Here is a 20,937-nt window from a genome sequence, read left to right on the forward strand (position 1 = left end):
CTGCCACGCTCGCAGTGTGGCTGGGCGAGAGCTGGCGCTGAAGTGGCTAGGCCGGCACTCGTGGCCTAGTTGTGCCTGTGAGGGACCGTGTGCTTTGGAGACGTAAATAAGAAATGTGTGTGGCCTCTCGGACCTGAAGGGTAAAAAGCAGCCCTGAAAGGAGGACAGAAGCTTCACACAAGAAGCTATTGGTGACAAAGGACAGGTTTTGGCAAGATTGAGAGAAAGACGGGGTGTCACAAATAAGCGATAACTGGCAGAAAGGGCGCTGAGGTAGCGCAGAGGGCAAGTGGAGCAGTCCTGGTCACAGCAAGGAGTGCTCCAGAGAGGTCGGTGCCAACCTTGAAGGGTGCTAGCAGAGGTCCTTGCTGGACTGACTGCTAAGTGTCTGGGAAGAGAAGAACAAATGACTGAGAATTTGTTTAAGAAATAACTCTTCCTGCTTCCAAAATGCTGGTACAACTGTGTAACGCAGGGAGAGGGGAAGGTATCAAAGGAATGTCATTTCTTTGCTATCTGATGTCCCCTCTGAAAACCACTGTAGGGCCTTGGGCCTACTTTCTAGCCACTGGAGTAGTTTTCATATTAGATTTCCACCATAAAGAAAAGCAGAAAGGACTGCTATCTAATTATGTTAAAGATAACACATCTTGATAACTAGTCATTGATTCCACACCTCAAACTTCAACTTTTTAAAGAAATTCTCTCTCCTTCTTCAGTCCCTGCTTTGGCATAGCCAAAATTTGAATCAGTTTCACAGTCAGTAACTTCTTTCAGTTCTGCAAAATCTGAGTATTTGTCAGTAACCGCCGAGAAGTCATTTTTCTTATACTGAGTATTCCCTTTGTGTGGAGAATACTCCCCTGGTATGGAGTTGAGGCTGTGTTTCAGCTTATTCCTTTTAAAATGTTCACTTTTTATAGTGTTCATTTAAGTTCACAGAAAATATATGCTTCACAGTTGAGCACTACGCTGGCTCTTCAGCCACGACCCAAGTCAGAGGCATGTGTGCCTGGGCAGCCCCAGCTGTGCCACATGATGCAGAAGGGTGCTGGCACTGAGACTGGGGTTCCTTCATCCCCGCAGTAAATCAAACCCTATCACAACGTGATTCGAAGCACTCCTAAAGAAATAAGCCTTTCAGCTGATGTCAATAGGATTTCTAGTCTCTTTCCCATTCCTCCGCATCCTTGTGTCTCCAGAGAATGTAATCAAGCACAGGAGACAGTAACAATCAGGGCTTTGAGACTGCGTAGCATCAGGCACAGCCTTGAGGAGTCATGTTTGCTGACATTAAGTTGACTACAGCTTTATGGTCATTTTACACATGACAGCATGTCAGCTGTGTAAACCTCTCTGGAACAGGAGATTGCCTATGACTAGCTGCTGTGAAATTGAAATGATTTATCTGAGTCTACGTGGTCTGAAAATCATGGCTATTGTTTGCTAGTCATTGCAGTTTCTCAAGCTTGTTTTCTAATTCAGTATAATTCTGTAGTGAAGACGAGGCATTAATGAGGTTCATGGCATAGGTTCATGAACCCTCCCCCCCCCCCCCCCACACCTCATCAGTGCCTTCCATCAGATTTAACAGGCTTCCCCTTGGAAGCAACCAGATCGTATTATATTTTCCTAACCTCAGAAATATTTATTTCAAGGGAAATCTGTGCCATTGTGGAGGGAATTATTACTCGAGGTCACTTTGGGTAACAGAAGTGAGCCCTGAGTGACCTGATTTCCATCAACTTCTTGTGGATTAAGGTACTATTTAGTGTAGCAGTGGTGAAGTTTGAGCCACTGGGTTCCTGTGCTTTTGGAGTAACTGAATAGATAATGATGGGCATGCTACAGTGCACCTTGAACCAAGGCAATGTTACACATAATGATTACTCCTGCTCTCACTTTTCAGCCTTAAAAAAGCTACGTAAAGCTTGTGATGTATTTAAACAATAGGACGATACTTGAAGTATGGCTTTTGAACATGATTGTGTACAAGTCAGTTATATATTGCTTTAAATTAGGATTAAACAGCTGAGAGTGTTTTGACTTCTTCTTTCTGACCAAAAGTGACAGTTCCTATATATTCCATAATCTGGCTGCTCCGTGTGTCACAAGGAGAACAGAAATGCTTTATTTTTTTTATTTTTGTGGAGTTCTATTTCACATGACTTGAAGTACACTAAAGATTGGGATAAACAGACTTTATGCAACAACACATCTAGTACAGAACATATTATATGAGAAAAAGAAAGAAAGACTCCCACTGAAAAGCTGCTGGTGTCAAATAATCATTTATTCTGCAGTTATTGACTTGCCCCTGTTCAAATGACAGGGGCTTAACTACCACCAGGAAAAAACAATATTCCAACAAATGCTTGTGAAACTCTGTATAATTCTTGTCGCATCAAAAACCTTTCTGGAACTGTGCACTTTTGGCTTTAGTGTTCTTTCTCTCACAAATACAGAAACGATAAAGGAGGAAATATCTATGGTTATCAAGAAAGAAGCCAACTTCTTACAAACGTCTTTCCCCAGCACATAGCTGATCTTAAGCTGCTTGTCGGAAGTTTGGGTGGACTTCAGGGTTGATGTCGTATATCATGTTCAAAAGCTTTTTCATCATGGTCTCCTTGTTCTTGTGGTAGCTGCTGGTGAGTTTTTGGATGGTTTCCTTTGTTTGCTCTTCTATTTTAGCAGAGAGGTCACCTTGGGAGCCCATTACCTGAAAAGCAGAAGCCCTCTAAGCAAAAAAAGGCATTGTATATGACCATGTTTATTGTACTTCTCTTTATCATCTAGCATAAACACAATGCAAACATGTCACAGTGTTTTCTAACAGTAAGGGTGTGATCTAGGTTGAACCGTACACATAGAAACAGGATTCGAGGGAACTCTTTCATATGCTCATTAGCAATGGGTATCTCCCCATGAAATGCAAGTTTCCTAGCTCGCTGTGGGAACAACGTTGTACATGTTTTGTCTTTTATACCATTCATTTTAATTTGTTTTCTATTTTAATGACTAGTCAACTAAGTTTTAGCACTAGTGTGCTTCATTTGGCCTCACTGAGAATAAATGTGAGCACCGCTAAGGAGCAAAACATGGGAAAGCCTTCCTGAAAATGCATAATTTAGAGTTTCAGAGTATTTGAAGAGTCTTCAGCAGCTACTGATGTATAACCCTCAACAGGCCTCAGACAAGGTCTTTTAATGTTACATTTTCTTATCTGGCAAAATACCAGACAGCTTCTGGCACAGTTAGTATCAGGACATTCGCTTAGAATTTAATTGACTCTAGACTTGCTGAACATTTTAGCAAGGTTATGTTGTAAACAGATGCACACGTTCCAAATCCGTGGCTTTGTTCCTTCCTCCCCCACTGCTCCAACATCCCTTGCATTCTTCCCTTGTGGAAAAGTCCTTCAGATAGCAAGAGAGAAATTTGTTTTCAGCCAGAGAATTCCATGGAGGAGAGCAGAAGACGTTTCTGCACACAAAGTAAGAAAGGAATAAATAACGTATCCTTCTTATTCCTGCCACAGTTTTCTGGCATGGACTAGCAGCTGAACTAACCTGTGGGGGTAGTGGGGTACCTAGAGGCTGACCACAAACAAAGGGAGGGGTCGTTAGCTTTATTTTCCATGTGATTTCAGCCCAACTTAGTCCTTGAGAGAAGGAAAAGCAGCTGAATGAAGATCTCCTTTTGCACAAATCACCTTTGCAGTTATCTGTACCTGGCAACGTAGTATGAAGTTCGTCTGCACTCCAGATGTAAAACATTTTATGATTTGGAAGATATACAGGATGTAGACACAATAGTAAACACTGGGAAAAGAAGATTGTTTTCTGTAGTAACTATTTTTAGCTGGCATTTTATTTTAGCTTTTAGACAAGTTGTAAGGGCCTCATGTGGGAAGGATTGTACAGCTTAAACTGGATTTATGAAGTTGATTTTTTTTCCACTGGGCAAAATAACTTTCTAAAGATCCCAGATGGTTGCGTGTTATCCAGCTACTAAATACTTTCGCAAAACCTCAGGGAGACCATTCTAATCTGAAGAAGAGCCTCTGTAGACTGGGAACTTGCTCTCCTGGACCATGCTAATATCGTAATCTGAGATCAATTCTTACTCTCCTTTCTTCCTTCCTTTCTTTCTTTCTCCTTTTTTTTTCTGCTTCTGATTTTGAAGATCTTTTTCTTGTCAGCATGCAGGCAATGTTCTGCTTAGTCTGTGATTTCTGCTGACCTTGAAGGCCTGTCCCTTATCTTGCCTATACTGGTCTAATGTCAGTGTCATTCCAAAGTTGGCAAAACATTACATGTTACACAAAACACAAATTCAGAGCCAGGGTTCACATCTCCAGAGTTCAGTGACCTCAGACCCCAAATACAAACACTTTGAGCACTATCAAAATCAGCTTGAGCGCTGGGCTTAAATTTTATGTGTTAAAAAAAATCTTTCTAGTAGTGTCTAACCTCAAATTAATCATTGTTTTTGTTGCCATTGTTTGTTCCGGACTGAAGTGGAGCTTCTTGTGGTATGAGGGAAGTTACCCCAGCAAGGATATGGCAACACAGAAGGATGAGAAGGAACATGTGTTTGTGCCTGGACACCTGAACCAGCAAAGTGAAGTGGGTATCAGACCTCACTGGCTTAGCTGGAACACCTGCCTGCCTTCCAGGCACAGGTAAATAACGATGACGTTAGTCTGGGGTAGATAAATGTTCGATGTAATGGGGTCAGGGAACATGAGGGAGGACTGCAGTGATGGGTACAGATAGCCACATGCTGCCATTTGAGGAGCAGTGTGTGCTCTGGCCTGCTTGTGTAATGCGCTCAGTTGACCAACAGTGGCCTTTCCTTGCAGCTTTGTTTGGGATGAAAAAATTCAATTCACACCAAAGAAAGGCTTTTTTCTCTTCTGCTATTCCAGACCTAAAGCGAGAAGTTCGTTTTGACTGAAAAGGTGAATAAATTGTAGGTGTATTTTTACTTTATTTTAGTATCAGTAAAAATCTGATATTGTACGTTTGAGACACCACCACCTGGCCTGGCAGTGTGATGGTGTGTCTGGTGGCTGTGTTTGTTGGAGACTGCGTACGTATATCCTTAAGGCTTATGATCTCTGCTGGAGAATGTCTTATGTGAAGTGTGACTGAAATAGCAGGTTTATAAAGCAGTTTTCATTTGGCCTCCTTGGCTTTTTTTTTTTTTTTTTTTTTTTTTTTGGCAGTAAAAACAAAACAACACAAGAACAAAAATGTAAGAGGGAGGTCACCAAGTAAAAGAGAACAGTTTTTGAATCTTTATGAAAATACTAGGGAAGACAGCAAGATGGCATAAATGTATAAAATGAACTGCAATTCAGATAGGAAAATATTATCCAGACCACTTTTACTATGAAGATAGGAAAAACCCCAAGGCTTGGATGATTTCAGTTCACCAGAGGTGCAGTGTTGTATGCAGACAAAAAGCTAAAGTGGAACAGAAATAGAAAGAAGGATTTTAAATCGTCACTATTACCGAAACATCCACCTTATTTCAACCTCCAGTTTCAGGGCAGAATCAAGATCTGTCTGGAATTGAAGGAAAACCTTGAAGGCATTTTACTTGAGGGAGTTAACGTCTTCAAAAGGGCAAGTGTGAACCAAATATAGAATCTAGACAATTTTAGTGTTAAAATCTACAGTACCAGGTACAAATGCATTCCATGCCAGTGAAGAAGTCCAAATGAAGCATCTGCACGTCACAGGAGATGCCTGTGTGACAGCTGGGTTCAATCAGTGTGGTCAGGTTAGGTTGTGGAAAGTGTCCAGGTAATGCTGTTTGAAGCAATTTGTTCTACTAGTGAGCATACTGACAAAAAAAGGCCATGCACGTTTCTTACTTACATTTGTTTGCTTATTCCTAAACTCCTTCTCCCTCTGCAGCCGGTAGTGGTCTATCTCAGCAATGGCTTCTTCTTTGGCCTGCTTCAGCCTCTTTCCCTTTCCTAATGGAGAGGAGAAACAAGGATTTACTTCGCAGGTGTCACTTCATCTCAAGAGGTGAAGTGCTCAACATCAGAGGTATTTCTACCTGGTGCAGAAGTTTCCTGGACGAAGCTGTGAGCAAAGTGAACAGCGGTGCTATCTGCCTGGGATTGTCAGAGGGGTGAAGTGAGCTTGTAGGGCACTTTGTGCCTGAGAGCCCATCTCACCAGCACACATCTTCTGAGCCCAGCTCCCTGGGCATCAACATGAAAAGCGTGTTGGTTTGCTAACAACACAAGTCTTTTTGCAACTATGCATTTTCTCATAACAGAAACGATTTTTTTTTTTTTTTTATCACAGCTTTGTGTTTAAATAAATATCTATCTTTCCTTCATCAGCAATAGTAGCAGCCAGATAACAGATTTTAGTTGTCAGTGATTGGAAAAGACGTTATTCTGTAAGTTTTTCTGTATTGATTGGCTGCCAGGATCCCTTCATCCCGCACCAACTGGATGCTGTTTAGAGCTGGCAGATTTCCAGCATGCTGCGAGGTACATCTTAACCACTACCAAACTGAGTTGCAACCTTCAGGCTCTGTCCTCTTCTCCCCCACCCTTTTTCCCTAACATCTGCTAAACGCAGAGGTGAATGATTAAGAGAAAAAGGAAGCTGATGGTATTATTTCTACTAATGTGTAGAAAGTATGAAAGTGATTTTATATATATATATATAATTTTATTTTTAAAAAGGATGGTGATCTTGCATTCTTATGGAAGTAGCATTTTAGGCTAGTGGAAACTAAACTCTTCTTTCTGGAAAGGGTTGTATTTGCCAACTTCATTTTGTGCACTGATAATAGTTACTTTAGGTAAAATCCTAAGGGTATGTAAGATTAAACCCATGTAAATCATTGCAGAGCCAGGCCCAGGTACATCCTGGATCTCACAGGGATGTTATGCAAAGGATAAAAGCAGGAGGATTGATGGGCATGCAATACTGAAGTTCTTACATGAAGCAAGCGCTGAACATGCCGTGACCACCCCATGGAGACGCACCTGTCTGCCTGCTTTACAGAAACTCGGTAAGGCACGTGGATCTTCCCAGGGCTCTGCTTTTTTTGTGAGGAAAAAGTCACCAGCTGTAAAACCCTTGCGTTGGATGTTGACATGTTGTATTTGAGGCTGCTGGGCTGATGCTGATTTGTGTTGTTGGTCTCTTTCCTCCGTACAACCTGAACTTAGGGAGCAAGAGAGGATGTGCCTGCTCCCTCACCAGGGGAAAGGGCTCCAGGGGCTAAAAAAGCTATTGCTTAGTTGTGTAAATCAGGACATCACCAGAATGAGAGTGTGAAGACTGCACAACTGAAAAAGGCACCTCAATTTGGTGCACGAAGCACCCTGATATTTATCTGTTTATTTATTTATTGGAACCACTTACTTGATGTCACTGAGCAACATGAATACTTTCAGAAAGTTGTACCTTTTCTGAGATCCTAAACAGTATTCTCCAACTAAGCTAGGGAGAGGAGCATTAGTATTTATGATTTGGTTTTCCATGCTGCTGTATCAGATGGGCTACACCTGTACTGGGCTTCTGAAGCCTTATCAGGTGTGACATGGGGTATTCCTCTTCCCCTGGGCAGGGCACAACAGCAAAGCTGAATCTGCGAGGAAGATGCTTGCTGGTGATACTTCTGTGATTCAACAAAATCCCAGGTAAAATTCCTGATCCTGTAGTAAATTACACGTGCAGCTGGTGGCCCCTTCTAAAGCTATTATTTGCAGATCAGCTGAGGGATGCCTGAAACAGGGATGTCCATTTGAAGCGTTGGTTCCTGGACCGTTGGCTTTTGTGGGTGTACTGACTGTGGGACCTGAGGAGAGGTGAGAGGTGGTCGTGTACAGCATTTTACAGCAAGGAGGAGTATGGTGGGGAGCTCAACAGATTTACTGACAGTTCACCAGTGGGGAGTGTTCTTTTGTGTAGTTTATTGCTTGTCTCAGAGTGCTCCTGCCACCAAGGCAATCTAATTTGTACAGGGGGCAGTGATGCAGGTTGAAACCTAGCACACACCTTCCCAAAGTTTGTATTTGTTTGATGAAAGCTGATTCCCTCAGCTTCTGTCTCTTGCTGTATGAAGTCTTGGGACCAGTATGCGTAAACTGACTGATACGTGTAAAAGCCTGACATCAGTCTGGACACCGAAGTTCAAAACTAGGTTTAGGTTCATGTTTTGAAGTTGTTCTTGTTCTCATCTCCAAATTTAGAGCTGACCGGCCTTTTATAGAGTTTTCCTTGAGAAAAGGAGCCGGGAGGAGATTCTCTGGAGCTGTAATTGGAGGGAGTGACTACAAAGAAGCTCTGCCAACTTCACCAGCTGAAGAACTGGGTCTCTATAGCAAATTACATTATTTCAAAATCAGTGGGATTTTAATTTCAAATTCCATCTGGGGGTCCATCTGTAGTAAATATGTTGCATATTTGGCCACAGGATAGATAAATAAATCCATTTTAAATGCACACAATAGAAAGGGATTAGCTGTAAAACAAGAGTTCATCTGCCTCTCACAAAGCAGCTAGTGAACAAAAAGTATGTATACACATACGTGGCACATCTTGACAGTGCACTGGAGTAAGCACAATACATAGGGTGTCACTGTAGGGTGGCAGCCATTTCTTTTTTTCCACAGTGCCTTTAGGATTGGCACAGCAGGAACCTGCTGCTTCCTATTTAATTAAGTGGAAAAGCTGTGAGTAAATTACTGCTAGTTCAACAACGTTGTGGACAGAATCAGCAACTGCCAACATATGCGATCGTGCATATGCTGCACCTGATTAAGTTAAGCAGAAACTAGAGCTTAACCTGCTGTTTCACTAGAGGCAAACCAAAATTAATTAATCAGTCTGTTATTAACCACTTGTCTGCTACCTTAGTTGTGCAATAAGGGATTGCCTTTTCAAAGTCTTACTGATCTCCCGGACAGGATTCTCTGTATCAAAGAACTGAGCTGAAATTAAAGCTTATGTCCTTACAGGTAGCAGAGCACTGAAATTCAGCCAAGATCATACAAAAAGAGGGCTAGAAATACAGGAGGGTGGGCAAACCAATGTGACCCTGAGAGATTTACTCCAGGACTAAAAAGAAGAGGTGTGGAAAACTCCAAATTTGAGGAGACTTTTGCCCCAGGGGCCAGGTTTACTATTGCCTGCTTGTCTTTTCTTCCTGTGCTTGAATATTAGGAGCAGCAAAGCAGCTGAGCTGCCCAAGTTTCCTGTCCAGGGGTATGGTAGCTGAGCAGGAGGGAAGGGGACAGTCAGGAGCTTCTAGAATCACATCAAATTGGCCTAATCTTAATCATTTTACTCTCTGGAGCAAGTCAGCCCTGTACTAGATATTGTCTTATCTAACTTGTGGGAAAGCATTACTAGCCTGGAGAAAGGTAATATTCTTTGTAGGTATTGCTCTGATGTTAATGAACTAGCTCAGGTTAAGTTCAAAATGCTCAGTTTTGTTACTATTTTTTTTAAGGTCTCGCAAGAGAATATTTCTGAAAATTTTGCATTCTAATTTGCTTAAACACGAAGTTATCTTACATTCCTAGAACAGAGTTGCTAAAATTGGCTTGCTGTTTTCAAACAGAACATCTAGGTTTCTAGCTAAATTTCTGCACAGAAATAATGTCATATGCATAAGTTGCCAAAATTTAATGACATTTTCTTTAAATAGGACCATTTCTGTTGTTTTTAAGAGTGCTACGTTGCTAAATGGGATTTAGGAATGCTCATTTTGGGCAGACATTTGCAATATTAATGAAAATACAATAGAAACAGCTGATCAGTGGATGTATAGCTTTTTTGGCTAGACAAAGTATGTCCTGGATGTTATCCAAGTCAGTGTGATGGATGTAATTGATGCAATTTTATTATTATTTTTTTTAATATCTTATTTTGCTTAATAGTTGTTTTTTACCCTGACTTCCTGAAAATTTTCATCTGAGCTTTCACTTTTATTAGAAACTAGAAATTCAAGCCAAAATATAAAAAAAAAAATCTATAGGAAACCAAGTTTTGCTAAACCCAGTGTTCACGTTACATTTGTTTCCCTTGTTTTACCCAGAAGGATTTTCAGGAATCAACATCTTGGCTCTGATAATGTGAAGCTATTTCTGGGATCCAAATTATGCTTAAAGAAAAAATGACAGACAAAGCAGTGCAGCGTACAAAAGGACAGAGAACTGCAGGCTCTTTTCATGTTTGATCAATTTGGTAGCTTCAGCCTTGCTTAAGTGCATTTACCAACAAGCTATTAATAAATGGTCAGGTGTAAATGACATCAGCCCGTGATACGATAAAGAATATTGCAAGGCCAGATAAAGGGCATTGAGCAAGAGGTGTGAAAAGGCATGCACAGAAGAGCTGTAGCACCACGCTTCCGCTTCACTTTATGAAGATAAACAGAATTCTGGTGTCGATTTTCCAGTTGTGCAAAGTGGGTTTTGCATTGCAGCAGCTGCGTGTGTCAGTAAGGAGGCCCATGATGTGTTTATATACAGCATTAGGCGTTTCCATGCTTTTCCTTTTGATCTGGTGATGTGCATATCAGCTGTAAACACTGACGGTCTTGCATAAGGATAGTTTTGGTAATCACATTTCCTTGAAAATGCCTTTTCCTGGTTGTGTCCCACGAACGACCTGCTGTTCTTCCTTCTCACGTTACAAGGTAAATAGAAAAACCTGACGCACTGGGACGGTGCCGCTGCTCGAGGGCTGTTTGCAGTGACAGCAGAGGTCATGCTTACAGCTCGGCGGGGCAGGTTCAGCGCTTTCACCTGCAGCCCTGAGCCGTGTGTGCCCAGCCCTGAGCAGGGGCTGCTGATCTGAACTGGTACGGGGTGGGTCTGGGCTGCTGTTTGCTGAGGGAAGCAGCATCGCCTCGCCTCGTGCCTCCACACTGTGTGTGCTGGTTCACCTGTGACAGTGGATAGCCGTGCATTGCCTTTTGTTTTAGATTCTGTACTCTGTCTGAAATGAACGAGGCAATACCTTACGTTGACTCAACTACAGAATCACTCTGGGGAAGAAGCTGCTGAAATTATGCTGGCCACAACAGACTTTGGCCCTAAGAACCCCTTCAGTCCCTGTCCCAAGTTATTTAAGCCATGCTGGTTTAGTTAGGTCTATCAGGTGGCATGCTGCTGTGAAACAATGAAATGAAGGAAAAGGAAAACTGCTGGTACACTGGAACAGTCTGATGTGTGAGAGCAGAGGCAAGGAATAGAGAAGAAAATCATACTGATGAAATAGTTTTACTGTTTTCTACTGATGACAGAGTTTTTAATAGTTGGTTTTCTGGAGCTACCGAGTAAGTTCTACCTCAGCACTGCAATGCTGGTAGGCGCAGGCAGTGGCTCAATTCAGGCTGCTGGTTCAGGGGCTGGGAGATGGGTCACCTGCAGGAAGCCGTGCGCCTCTCACACGTGCTGTGCGTGGGGCCGAGGTGGGGACAGGAGTGTGCTCGCCAGCAGAGCAGAGTAAGTGCAGCTGGAGCTCGTGCCCGGATTCAGCAAGATGCTCTCATTAGCAGTCATCATTTGTGTTATTATGGTAGTTTGCATTTGGGGGTTTCTTAATTTATTAAACTTTTAAACCTTTTTTAAACCGTCTGTTTCAGAAAAAGCTGAAGTGATGTTTTTTTTGGATTTGAAAAATAAAATAAGGTGAGCAGCCTCAAGCTGTCATAGCTAAATGCCTGATTCTGCAGTCCATGTTCAGACCTAATGCCCATTCCCTCCGTGAGGCTGTGCCTTCCCAGATCATGGGCTTTCTTGCTTCTTGCTCTGGGGAACCATTCATTTCCTCTGCCCTATATAAGAAGAGAGGCAACATCCCATTGAGAGCATCTCAGTTGGCTGCATAAAGGCTGAATCACTCCCTAATAATTCTTTGCTCTCAAGCTAGGAGCAGCGCCCCCAAACACCCTCTTTTTGTGAGTGTTATGAAGATGGAAAAATGTTCTTTCTCTGCTTTTGCACGGCTACAAGGTGCAGGCAGTGGCTGGATGCTTAGGAAAGGGGTGTTGCTTTTCTGCTTATTTTCTGCGTGCTGCTGTACAAATTAACATGTTACACAAATAGTGAGCACACAGCAACGCTGATTTGTACTAGAAGAGATACACAAACTAGACAAGTAGTTTTTCTCTAGCTTCTATTTCTGCCTTAAAAACAAAATCCTTCATCAAAGTCTCCTGCAGCACGTGGTATCTTCATGCGTTTTAGTTGAGTTTGGAGGATGACATTGTTTCCTGCTGCTGGTTTCTAAATCAAGATCTCTCCATGAAACAGTGTTAACATTTCATGGCTAATGCAGGCCAGTGACTTGTGTGGTCGGTATCTACACTCAGGAGACATTATGGTGACTATTTTGTATTAAGTCAATGAGAGAGAAATGCAGAAAATGAAGGAAATATATAACAGGAAGACTGCCAGATGAATTGTTTCTTTTATTTAGATCATTAGCAGATTCAGCTACATTTTTTCCCATTTTATTGGGATGTTAATTTCCTTTTCTTATTTGTTGTTATTGTTGTATTTGCTTATATTTGACTAGAATAAAAAGGTTGAATTTATTATTCTTGGGTATCTACACATACTTTACACTGGGCATTAGGCATTCAGCAAAAAAGATGTTTGTTTTAAAATCACCATTTGATCACTCAGTGATTGCTTGTCGTTTGTAATAAGACTTACAGCAATGACCACGGTACTGACATTTCTTAGGATTGTACTGTGGCTTTTACTATTATTATTACTCTGAAGTCTCCATTTGTTTCCATGTATTTCTTTTTGAAGCCCAGCTGAGATTAAAAGGCAAGTTACTGGTTTTCATAAGTAAAGAGGAACACTGAAAATATTATGTAAAGAGAAATAGAGTTTGGAGTCTGGTTCTCCAGAGCTGGCAGCCAGAGGTGTGCAGGTTTCTCGTTTAAATGCCTGAAGAAGGATGTAATGACATTATTGGCATTGAGAAAAAGCAGTAATAAATCTAGCTGACAGGACGAACATAACAAAGAAAACCTTGTTCAGTGTGAAGAGGCACGTGCATGCATGCACACACAAGCACACGTGTGCACACGATTTGGAGCAAGCCGTGCACCAAAGGCTGGGATAAATGCCTGACTGCCGTCAAGGCACTGCACTGGTGCGAGTGGGAGGAAAGTAGCACAGAAAAAGAATAGGAGCAGCCCATCTGTGCTGCGTACAGATGAAATAATGCTGGTTTTCCATGAGCCACTGTATTTCTGAAGAGCTTACAGTAGAAAAAGACAGTAAAAACAGGCCAGATGCTTACTTTTTTTGGCTTCCTCCAGCTTGTCCTTGGCACGTTTTTCTGCCTGCAGAAGCTGCTGGATTCCCTGAGACTGGCTGGTCATGCTGGTTGCTGGGGCTGGTGCCCTTCTGCGGGGACTGGAGCTCGGAGGGAGCTTTATACAGCTGCCAAACCCTTCCCTGTGTTTTTGGTCTGTCGGTTATTACAACAGCCTTCCAGATTGCACCAAACCAGCCTGCTCTGTCCGGATTGCTGCTGGGCACAAAGGGCTGCTGGTGGAACCAGAGAAATGCAGTGGCTGGGCTCACAGGGACGCTCCCTCCTCCCCAGGGTCACCGAAGCGTCCCATGAACACGTTGGGGAAGAGGAGAATAACGCTCCAAGTGGCTTGTAGTTTTACTGGGATTTTTAAAAATCTTCTAATGCTGAAGCAGAACGTGGTTAACCTTGTGAGAGGCGCTGGGGAAACAAATCATTTTGTTTCTCGAAACTTGCTTTTAATAAAACTTCCCGTAGCATGAGGAATCAGACTCGGGCAGTCCGTGAATTGTTTTGATTGAACACACTGAACTGGTTGTAGGCTTTTGTTTGGTGTTACTTGAAGGTATTTTTTTTAATTTTTTTATCAGGGACTACAGTTGAAATAGGCGTGTGGGGGAAGAGGTGTGCTCCAAGCTGTAATCTCCCACGAGGCAGCTGAGTGTGGTGAGTGGTAGCCGTGGGAGTCAGCTCTAAGACCCAGGCTCCGGGATGGTGCAGCTCTTGGTCTAGGGCTTCCTCTCAAGCCCTGCTAACGTGTGCAGCGGTCACACAAGCGTGTGCGTGGCTGTAGGTGCACATCCTGTTCCCTAGGGTGGGCGCGTGTCTTGCGTGCTACTGCGAAGGAGCAGCACGATCATAGCTTGAATCCTGAAAAATAAAATAAATCTCACTGACAAAGGTACTTTGGGCATTACACAGGAGGGGAACATGTCAAAAATTGGGATGAGAATAGATCAAGCAGGCTGTGATGTCCTGTTTGCTTGCTGCAGGGCTCTTACCTGCCCCTTGTGAGGAAACGCGTGTTGCTGGTATGAAGGCTTTTCTTCTCCTAGTGGCTGCGGGCTTGAGGGAGAATGGGGGCAGAAACCTCTTGCCCTAATGCTGCCTTCAGCTGCATGCAGAATAAGAGTAAGTGCTAAGGCTTTGAGAAGTTCGTTTGTTTGCTGATCTGTGATATTGTGGAGTCAAATTCCAGCCAGGCTCAGTCTCGGCAAGATGCTCCCTTCTTACAGCGCGCTACTTGCTGGGCTTCTTCCTTCATCCAGAAACCGCGAGATGCCTCCCCCTGCCTAGCACTGACATCAGGGATCAGCTCTAGCTGCAAGAGAGCAGACGTGGCACTATTTTTAGCGGGTTTTAAGGCATAGCTTTCAAGTTTATTTTATTTAGAAATAGAAAAGGAAGTGCTGATCAGTTGCATAGAAAAAGGGCAAGCTGCAGGGTTGGGAAGCCTGGTGTGCTGCTGGGGCTGAGCTCCAAGCCTGCTGACCGGCAGAGAAAAGCAGAAGTAGAAAATGAAAGTAAAAAGAGAAAAAAAGCAAAGATACTTGGTTTACTTGGGGCAGGAAACTTGGGCTCAGAACTTGAAAGCAAGTTACTTAAAAATTTAATAGGAAGCAGAGCAGAGATGTCGTCAGGCCTGTCACAGCCACCAGGAGCATATTCAAGGCAAAGGGTCTTGTCAGGCAAATCTCTGCGCTCCAAGCCCTGTACCGAACCTGCTGGCAAACGGGGCTGCTTCGGAGCCTCTGGACGTGTCAGGGGTGAGGCACGTCGATTCCTCAGAGCAGGTCTCAGTGCTGTAATTATGTTACCTGGACCTCAGTAATGATCTAGATTTTGTTATTTACAACCTGCTAATTTTAATATTTCAGAGAAAATAGTTCTATGTGATGAATTTTTATGGAAAAATGGCACGCCCTTGAACTGATTACTAAGTTACTCCACAGTTCAAAAATTCATATATTTCTCAAGCAGATCGTATGAGCTGCAGATGTCACATTCATGTATTTCCATGCCTTTTTTTTTTTTTTTTTTTTTTTTTCTGAATCAAAGACTCTCAGTTTATAACTTGCCTTGTAGTCAGTTTTCAGGTCTTGGCTCCGTGCGAGCGGGCCGGGGCAGTGCACGGTGGCACGCCGCCCTGGCATCACTCCTGACGTGGGGTACTGGGACGGCTCCTCGCGGGGGGAGAAGGATGGTTTACTTTGGCTGGTGCTGCTACACGGTGTGTGAGGCTCCACACAAATGCTGCCACTTGGAACTCATTTTGAAGCTTGTCTGGTGATGATGTCAGGCTGTTTTGACATGGCACCTCTCAGTATCCCACTTCTAGGATAATTCATTAAAATAAAGTAAGTTAAGCCACTGACTGACCAAACAGGCTCCTACTTCATCACCAAGCAAATGAGTAACGTTTCTGTGCTGCAGTCACTGCCTTTCTTTCCAAGTCAGCTCCGAACTCATTTAATTAGAGAAGAGAAGCTGATGGGATGACTGGTGATGGGAGGAGAGGTGTTAGCAGAGAGGTTTCTCTCTAAGATGCCTCCCTTTCCTTCTCAGCATCTCCTCCAGCTGTCTCATGCCCAGAGTGTCCTGCCCTGGTTCTTGCCACCACCAGGACGGGAGGACAGGCGCAGCTCTGCCATTCGCACTCCCCAGAGCAATACTGTGGGGCTGGAAATTGAAGAGTCTTATAGAGGATGAGAGTCCCTGCAGGGATCCCGCTGCTCATCCTCAGTTCAGCCAGCAGAGGCACTTTAAGCCAGGTGGTTCTGGTGCAGGCTGAGCCGCGCAGCTGCTGTCTGCTGCCTGCGCTGGGTCGGTCAGGGCCAGTGGGGTAATTCACCCCAGGCAGTTCCTATTATTTTATTTGGAAAAGGCCACTTGCTGTTGTTCAGATTGAGTTCACTTAGCATGAAAGTAGCAACGTCTCAGTGCATCTACCACCGAGCAGTCGAAGCAGTGGAGGCCGCTGGCCTCCTTTTATTGTGGTTTGTGTGCAGAGGCCGTCCTCTATGTAGGGCGGCGGCAGGCAGCTTGCGCTGAAACACATTTCAGCTGAACGTCTCCCATGCATCATCTCTGTGGCTGCATTTCCCTAAGCACACACGTTTTGTAATCGTTTTTTAAATTATAAAAAACGTTGTTTCCAGATAGAGCTGCTGTGACTACCAAGCAGTGCGCTTTGCTCGGGCTGCGGCTTCAAAGCAGCGGCGCTGGTTCAAGGAGAAAGCGTTAAATCAGCGGCGCGCCAGGCAGGACAGCTGCTGCAGAAGCTTTTGTGTGTCAGCACGCGTGCCTTGCGTTTCGCTGCTCTAGAAAGGCCTCAGGACGGAAAGGCACAGTGCACACCTACGTAGCTTCCTACACCGCAGTCAGGGCCGCTCCTCTACAAATGGAGCACCTTCAAATGGACTGAGCTCGGCCACGGCACGCAGGTCTGCTGCTTCTGTCAGCATCCGCGTCAAATAGACTTTAAAAGGCTTTGCACGTAACTTAAACTGTATGCATTGACGACCATCACATGCCTCTCAAAATCATGCCCTTTTCTGTCACAATCAGACAACTATATCTGAAGAAAAACAATTTTGAACTTGGTATGGAAGGGGTGATTACAGCTGTAACCTGGGATTCTCGCTACAGCAGTTCCTACCGGTGATGTTCTTGCTCTGTTGTTAGTGCAGTTGACTTCAGCAGCCTGAGTTTCTCCCAGAGGCCTGAACAGCAGGGGAACAAATAGGTAAGCAAAGAGGAATAACTATTAATGAACTGCCAGAAGTAGGTTGCTGCCATAGTGTCTGGGCAAGCTCATTGACTGCTGGCCAAGTCTATTGACACAGACCCTGCTTCAGCTGCCATGGCAGCCTGCATGCCCTGTGTTGAGTGTCCACCTGTAAACCAGTGCACAGTTTTTCCCAAATTTGGCCTGTGCAGTCTAGATATGAGCAGTTATGCTTGCTTCTGTAGTTGGTTCAGCATTCAGAGAACAACAGTGTTAACTATTTAATTAGTTTTTCTAAAAATGTCTCCAACTGCAAGGAGGACATTGAAGAGAAATGTCTGCATTTTCTGTTAGTCATGTGATTATTCAGGTACAGTGAACTTAAAAAAAAAAAAAAAAAAAAAAAAAAAAAAGCAAATATAGTCTTCAAAATGTCCAGGTTAATTTATAACTTGACTATCAGTATGATTGCGATTACTTCCTATTCTCAGTGTATGGTGTGCTCACCCTAGCCAGCAGCTAAGCCCTCCCCCAGAGCAGGACGAGGAGCGAACTGAACGAGCAAAAGTGAGAAAACTCGTGGGTCAAAGTAAAGACAGTTGAAAAAGTGAGGCACGAGGAGAGGAAGAAAGAAAAAAACCAAACCAACCAACCAACCAACCAAACAAAAAAAAAACAGCAAAGAACAAAACCCAGGTGATGGGAAGACAAATCAGTTACCACCTCCCACAAGGCGATTGCTATCTAGCCTCAGAGCAATGGCTACTGTGGACAGAGCAGTGCCCCGGTTTCATTGCTGAGCCTTGTGTTACATGGCATAAAGTACCCTTGGGTCATTTGGGGCCTGCTGTCCCAGCTGGGTCCCCTCCCAGCCTCCTGGCCCCTTCAGCTTGCTCCTTGTGGGGGCAGAGTGAGCAGCAGAGGAAGCCTTGACACCCTGCAAGCACTAGGTGTGTTATCAACACTGATTTGGCCACAAATCCAAAACACAACAACGTGCAGGCTGCTAGGAAAAAAATAACTCCCAGTCAGACCCAGCTTCAAATAATGTGTTCCTCCTTTCCCCCCACCCCCTTTCCTAGTGCTGTTCTCCACTATTTTCTTACGCACCCTTTGGCACACAGAGCATGCCTCTTCTCTTACCACATCCTCTTGACGACTTTATAGCAGTGCTGCTTTTCCAAAGAGGTTTGCAGCCTCATCAGTGCACTTGTGCAGGCAGGCTTGGAGTAGAGGGGAAGTGGGGGGTCATGAAAATATATTTTTAACTGTGTAAGCTAACCAACAACTTGCATCCATGTCACAGCTCTACATTTACTTGAAGAAAGTGACTGTAGTGTATCAAAAAATTTCAATGCTGTCTAGAATTAGATTTACTGAGCTCAACAGAGACATCACAAAGTAAATAATTCAGCTTTGCTTGCAGCCTAGAGAAGCTGAACTTGTAATCTGCTGTCCTGTACTTATATGCTGCTGCTGCTGCTTCTATAACTCAAAGGACATTTAACCAATTTGCTGACCTTTGACTATAAAACTTTAATTTTATACTCAGTCATCTCATTGTATTTCATTCCAGCTTTGAGTAATACCAGCTTAAACTGAAAATGAATAAAAGGAATAAGAAGAATTCCCATTCTTCAAGTGAAAATATTAATACTACAATAAGAAGAAAGAAGCCTTTATTTTTAGTCTTCATAAAGCAAGTGAACATTTGGAAAGGTAAGGCACAAAACCTGGGATGGAAAAATGCTGAATACTGGCAATCTGTCTTTGAGACCAGAATAGACATTGCCTAGTCATTATAAAATTTCCTGATGTTATTCCTGATTTTTTTTTTTATGAGGGAGATGTGGTATTTTTCTCCTTATTTTTATAACAACTGCCTTTGAATTAGCGTTCCTGGAAGGAGAAATGGATGCGTGCAGTTATTCTGGTACAAGTATAGGTTCACATGCATGTGTTTGTACATGTAGATTTAAAATCTCCATTTTTCACCTTTCCACGCTTTCCAAGGTTTTCAGTGTAATAATAATAATAAAACCTTACACTCTCTTCATTAAAAAAAAAAAAAAAAAAAAGAACATGAACTAATTTTAGCCTATTCACCACTTTACATCATGTCTCCGGTATTTTTATTCTGCATGTCTCTTATTTCTCATGTGACTTTGAGAATAGCAAGTCTTGCATGTCAGTCAGTTCTTCATCTTTGGGGAAGGACTATTCTCGTCAAGGCATGATGCAGTAAACTTGATTTTTTTCTTCAGTTCTGTGGTAACGTACAGGGGTTTGAGTTTTGCTTCACAGAAAGTAATTCTGCTAGTGAGGATCTTTGTATGTTTTATGTATTTCATTTTTCCCCTTTACAGACTTGGAGAAAAGGTCAAAAATCACCATTAGTTTTGCTTTTTTTCCAAACACTTCACTTGCAAGTAATTTCAGAGCTCAGCTAAACTAAGCAGTTACAGCATGTTGAACAAGTCCTGGCTCCAAGTGTCAGACTTCTTTAAAAGTTGGATGATTTATGCTGGTGAGTGCAGAAAGTTAAAAATGCGAGCAACGCAAAAGGTCTGTGTGCCACACACTTTGTTTTCCTTGCTGGAAAATGCAGTGAGGAATTTTGCAGCTTTAACTGGTAAGGGCATGCATCTAAGACTACTGATACAGGGTGTGGTTTTTTTGTGTGTTTTTTTTTTTTTTTTTTTTTTTTGTGGTTGTTTGTTTTGTGTTTTTCATTTATATTTTCAGGACTGGCACTGTAAAAATCACATGAGATTATTTTCTGCAATCCAGTTCTGGTGAATATTTTAGGCTCCTGCACAATGCATCATTAAGCAGTCTGTTCCTAATCCAGTAGCATCATTTTTTGAAGTATTGCTTTATACGTAGTATCTTTTAAGATGAAAATGCAAATGCAGAACTTGTGAAGAAAAAAACACGGGAGCTGCAATCAGAACATTAGAACTAGGTAATGTTTCAAGCTTACAGAAAAGCAGCTTTGTGTGTGGATTGTGAGGCCTTGTGCATAGAAGGAAGCCATCGTCAGTGGATCCAAAGGCCAACGTGTAGATTATTTGCTCTCAGTGCAATGCAGGAGACAACAGGTCCCTCAGAAAGGCCAGGGCCCTGGCAGAGAGCACCAGGTTCCTAGAGCTGCTTGTTTGTTGGTACAGGAACTGTAAAGCCCGGGGAGCAAAACCTGAGCTGAGGGAGCGAGATGGGGGTTAGGGGCCTGTTCTGAGGCCGTGGGATTGGAAAAGGAGGCTGCAGCTGGCAGGAGACAGCTTCAGAGAAGCTGGGGCCCTCATAACACCTTTACAGAGGAAGGGCAAGACTGGCCTCTAAATTCAGCTTTTGGCCCAGCGTTTCTTGAGACCCATCCTTCACATGAGATGGTCATGATCCAGAGACCAGTCAAAGATGATGTGCATTGCTGTGCTGGAAAGGTTCATTTCTGGTAGGAGTTCTGCTTTTAATAGCAGGGGCTGCCATGGAAGAGCTCCTCATACATGTCTGTCGGAGCTCCTGTGTGGAGAAGCTGGCTCTGTATTTCTGTAGTTTTGCAGACAGGTTTTGTGGGTCAAACTTCTCCTGGAAGGTGCAAAGAACAAGGAGGAGCAAAGCATTGTGCAGGAGGAACATTTTGGGAGTTCCTTGTTGACTCATAGCAAGCATTTTCAGGCGCTGCAGAGAACCACAGGATTTCTGGTAACACGTGGTGTTTCAAAGGGGAATGTTCTGACCAGAGATGTGTGCTGGCTCAAAGTCATGAGGGAAAAGTGGATGAATTTTTCTCTACTGGACAAAAAATATAATTAGACTGTTACGAAAGCAGAAAACTATTCTCTGTATCTGTCTGATAATACTGTGAATATT

The 20,937-nt window shown here is 43.2% G+C and overlaps 2 protein-coding genes across 2 annotated transcripts in view; one reads left to right on the forward strand and one right to left on the reverse strand.

Annotated features, from left to right (window-relative positions):
* Positions 1-2,548: 2,548 nt before the first annotated feature.
* Positions 2,549-13,401, reverse strand: ATP6V1G3 (ATPase H+ transporting V1 subunit G3; the record flags this gene model as incomplete). Its single annotated transcript, XM_084290986.1, has 3 exons — positions 2,549-2,722; positions 5,892-5,992; positions 13,320-13,401. 3 exons carry the CDS (start codon positions 13,399-13,401, stop codon positions 2,549-2,551), a joined length of 357 nt encoding a protein of 118 aa, XP_084147112.1.
* Positions 13,402-19,469: 6,068 nt separating this feature from the next.
* PTPRC (protein tyrosine phosphatase receptor type C) overlaps positions 19,470-20,937 on the forward strand; it is an 85,070-nt gene continuing 83,602 nt past the window's right edge. Inside the window, exon 1 of the mRNA XM_084291188.1 lies at positions 19,470-19,591. The gene's annotated coding sequence lies outside the window, so the exon portion shown is untranslated. The remainder of the gene's footprint in view (positions 19,592-20,937) is intronic.

Source organism: Netta rufina (assembly GCF_964035555.1).
Source record: "Netta rufina genome assembly, chromosome: 8".
In the NCBI taxonomy this organism is placed as follows: Eukaryota; Metazoa; Chordata; class Aves; order Anseriformes; family Anatidae; genus Netta; species Netta rufina.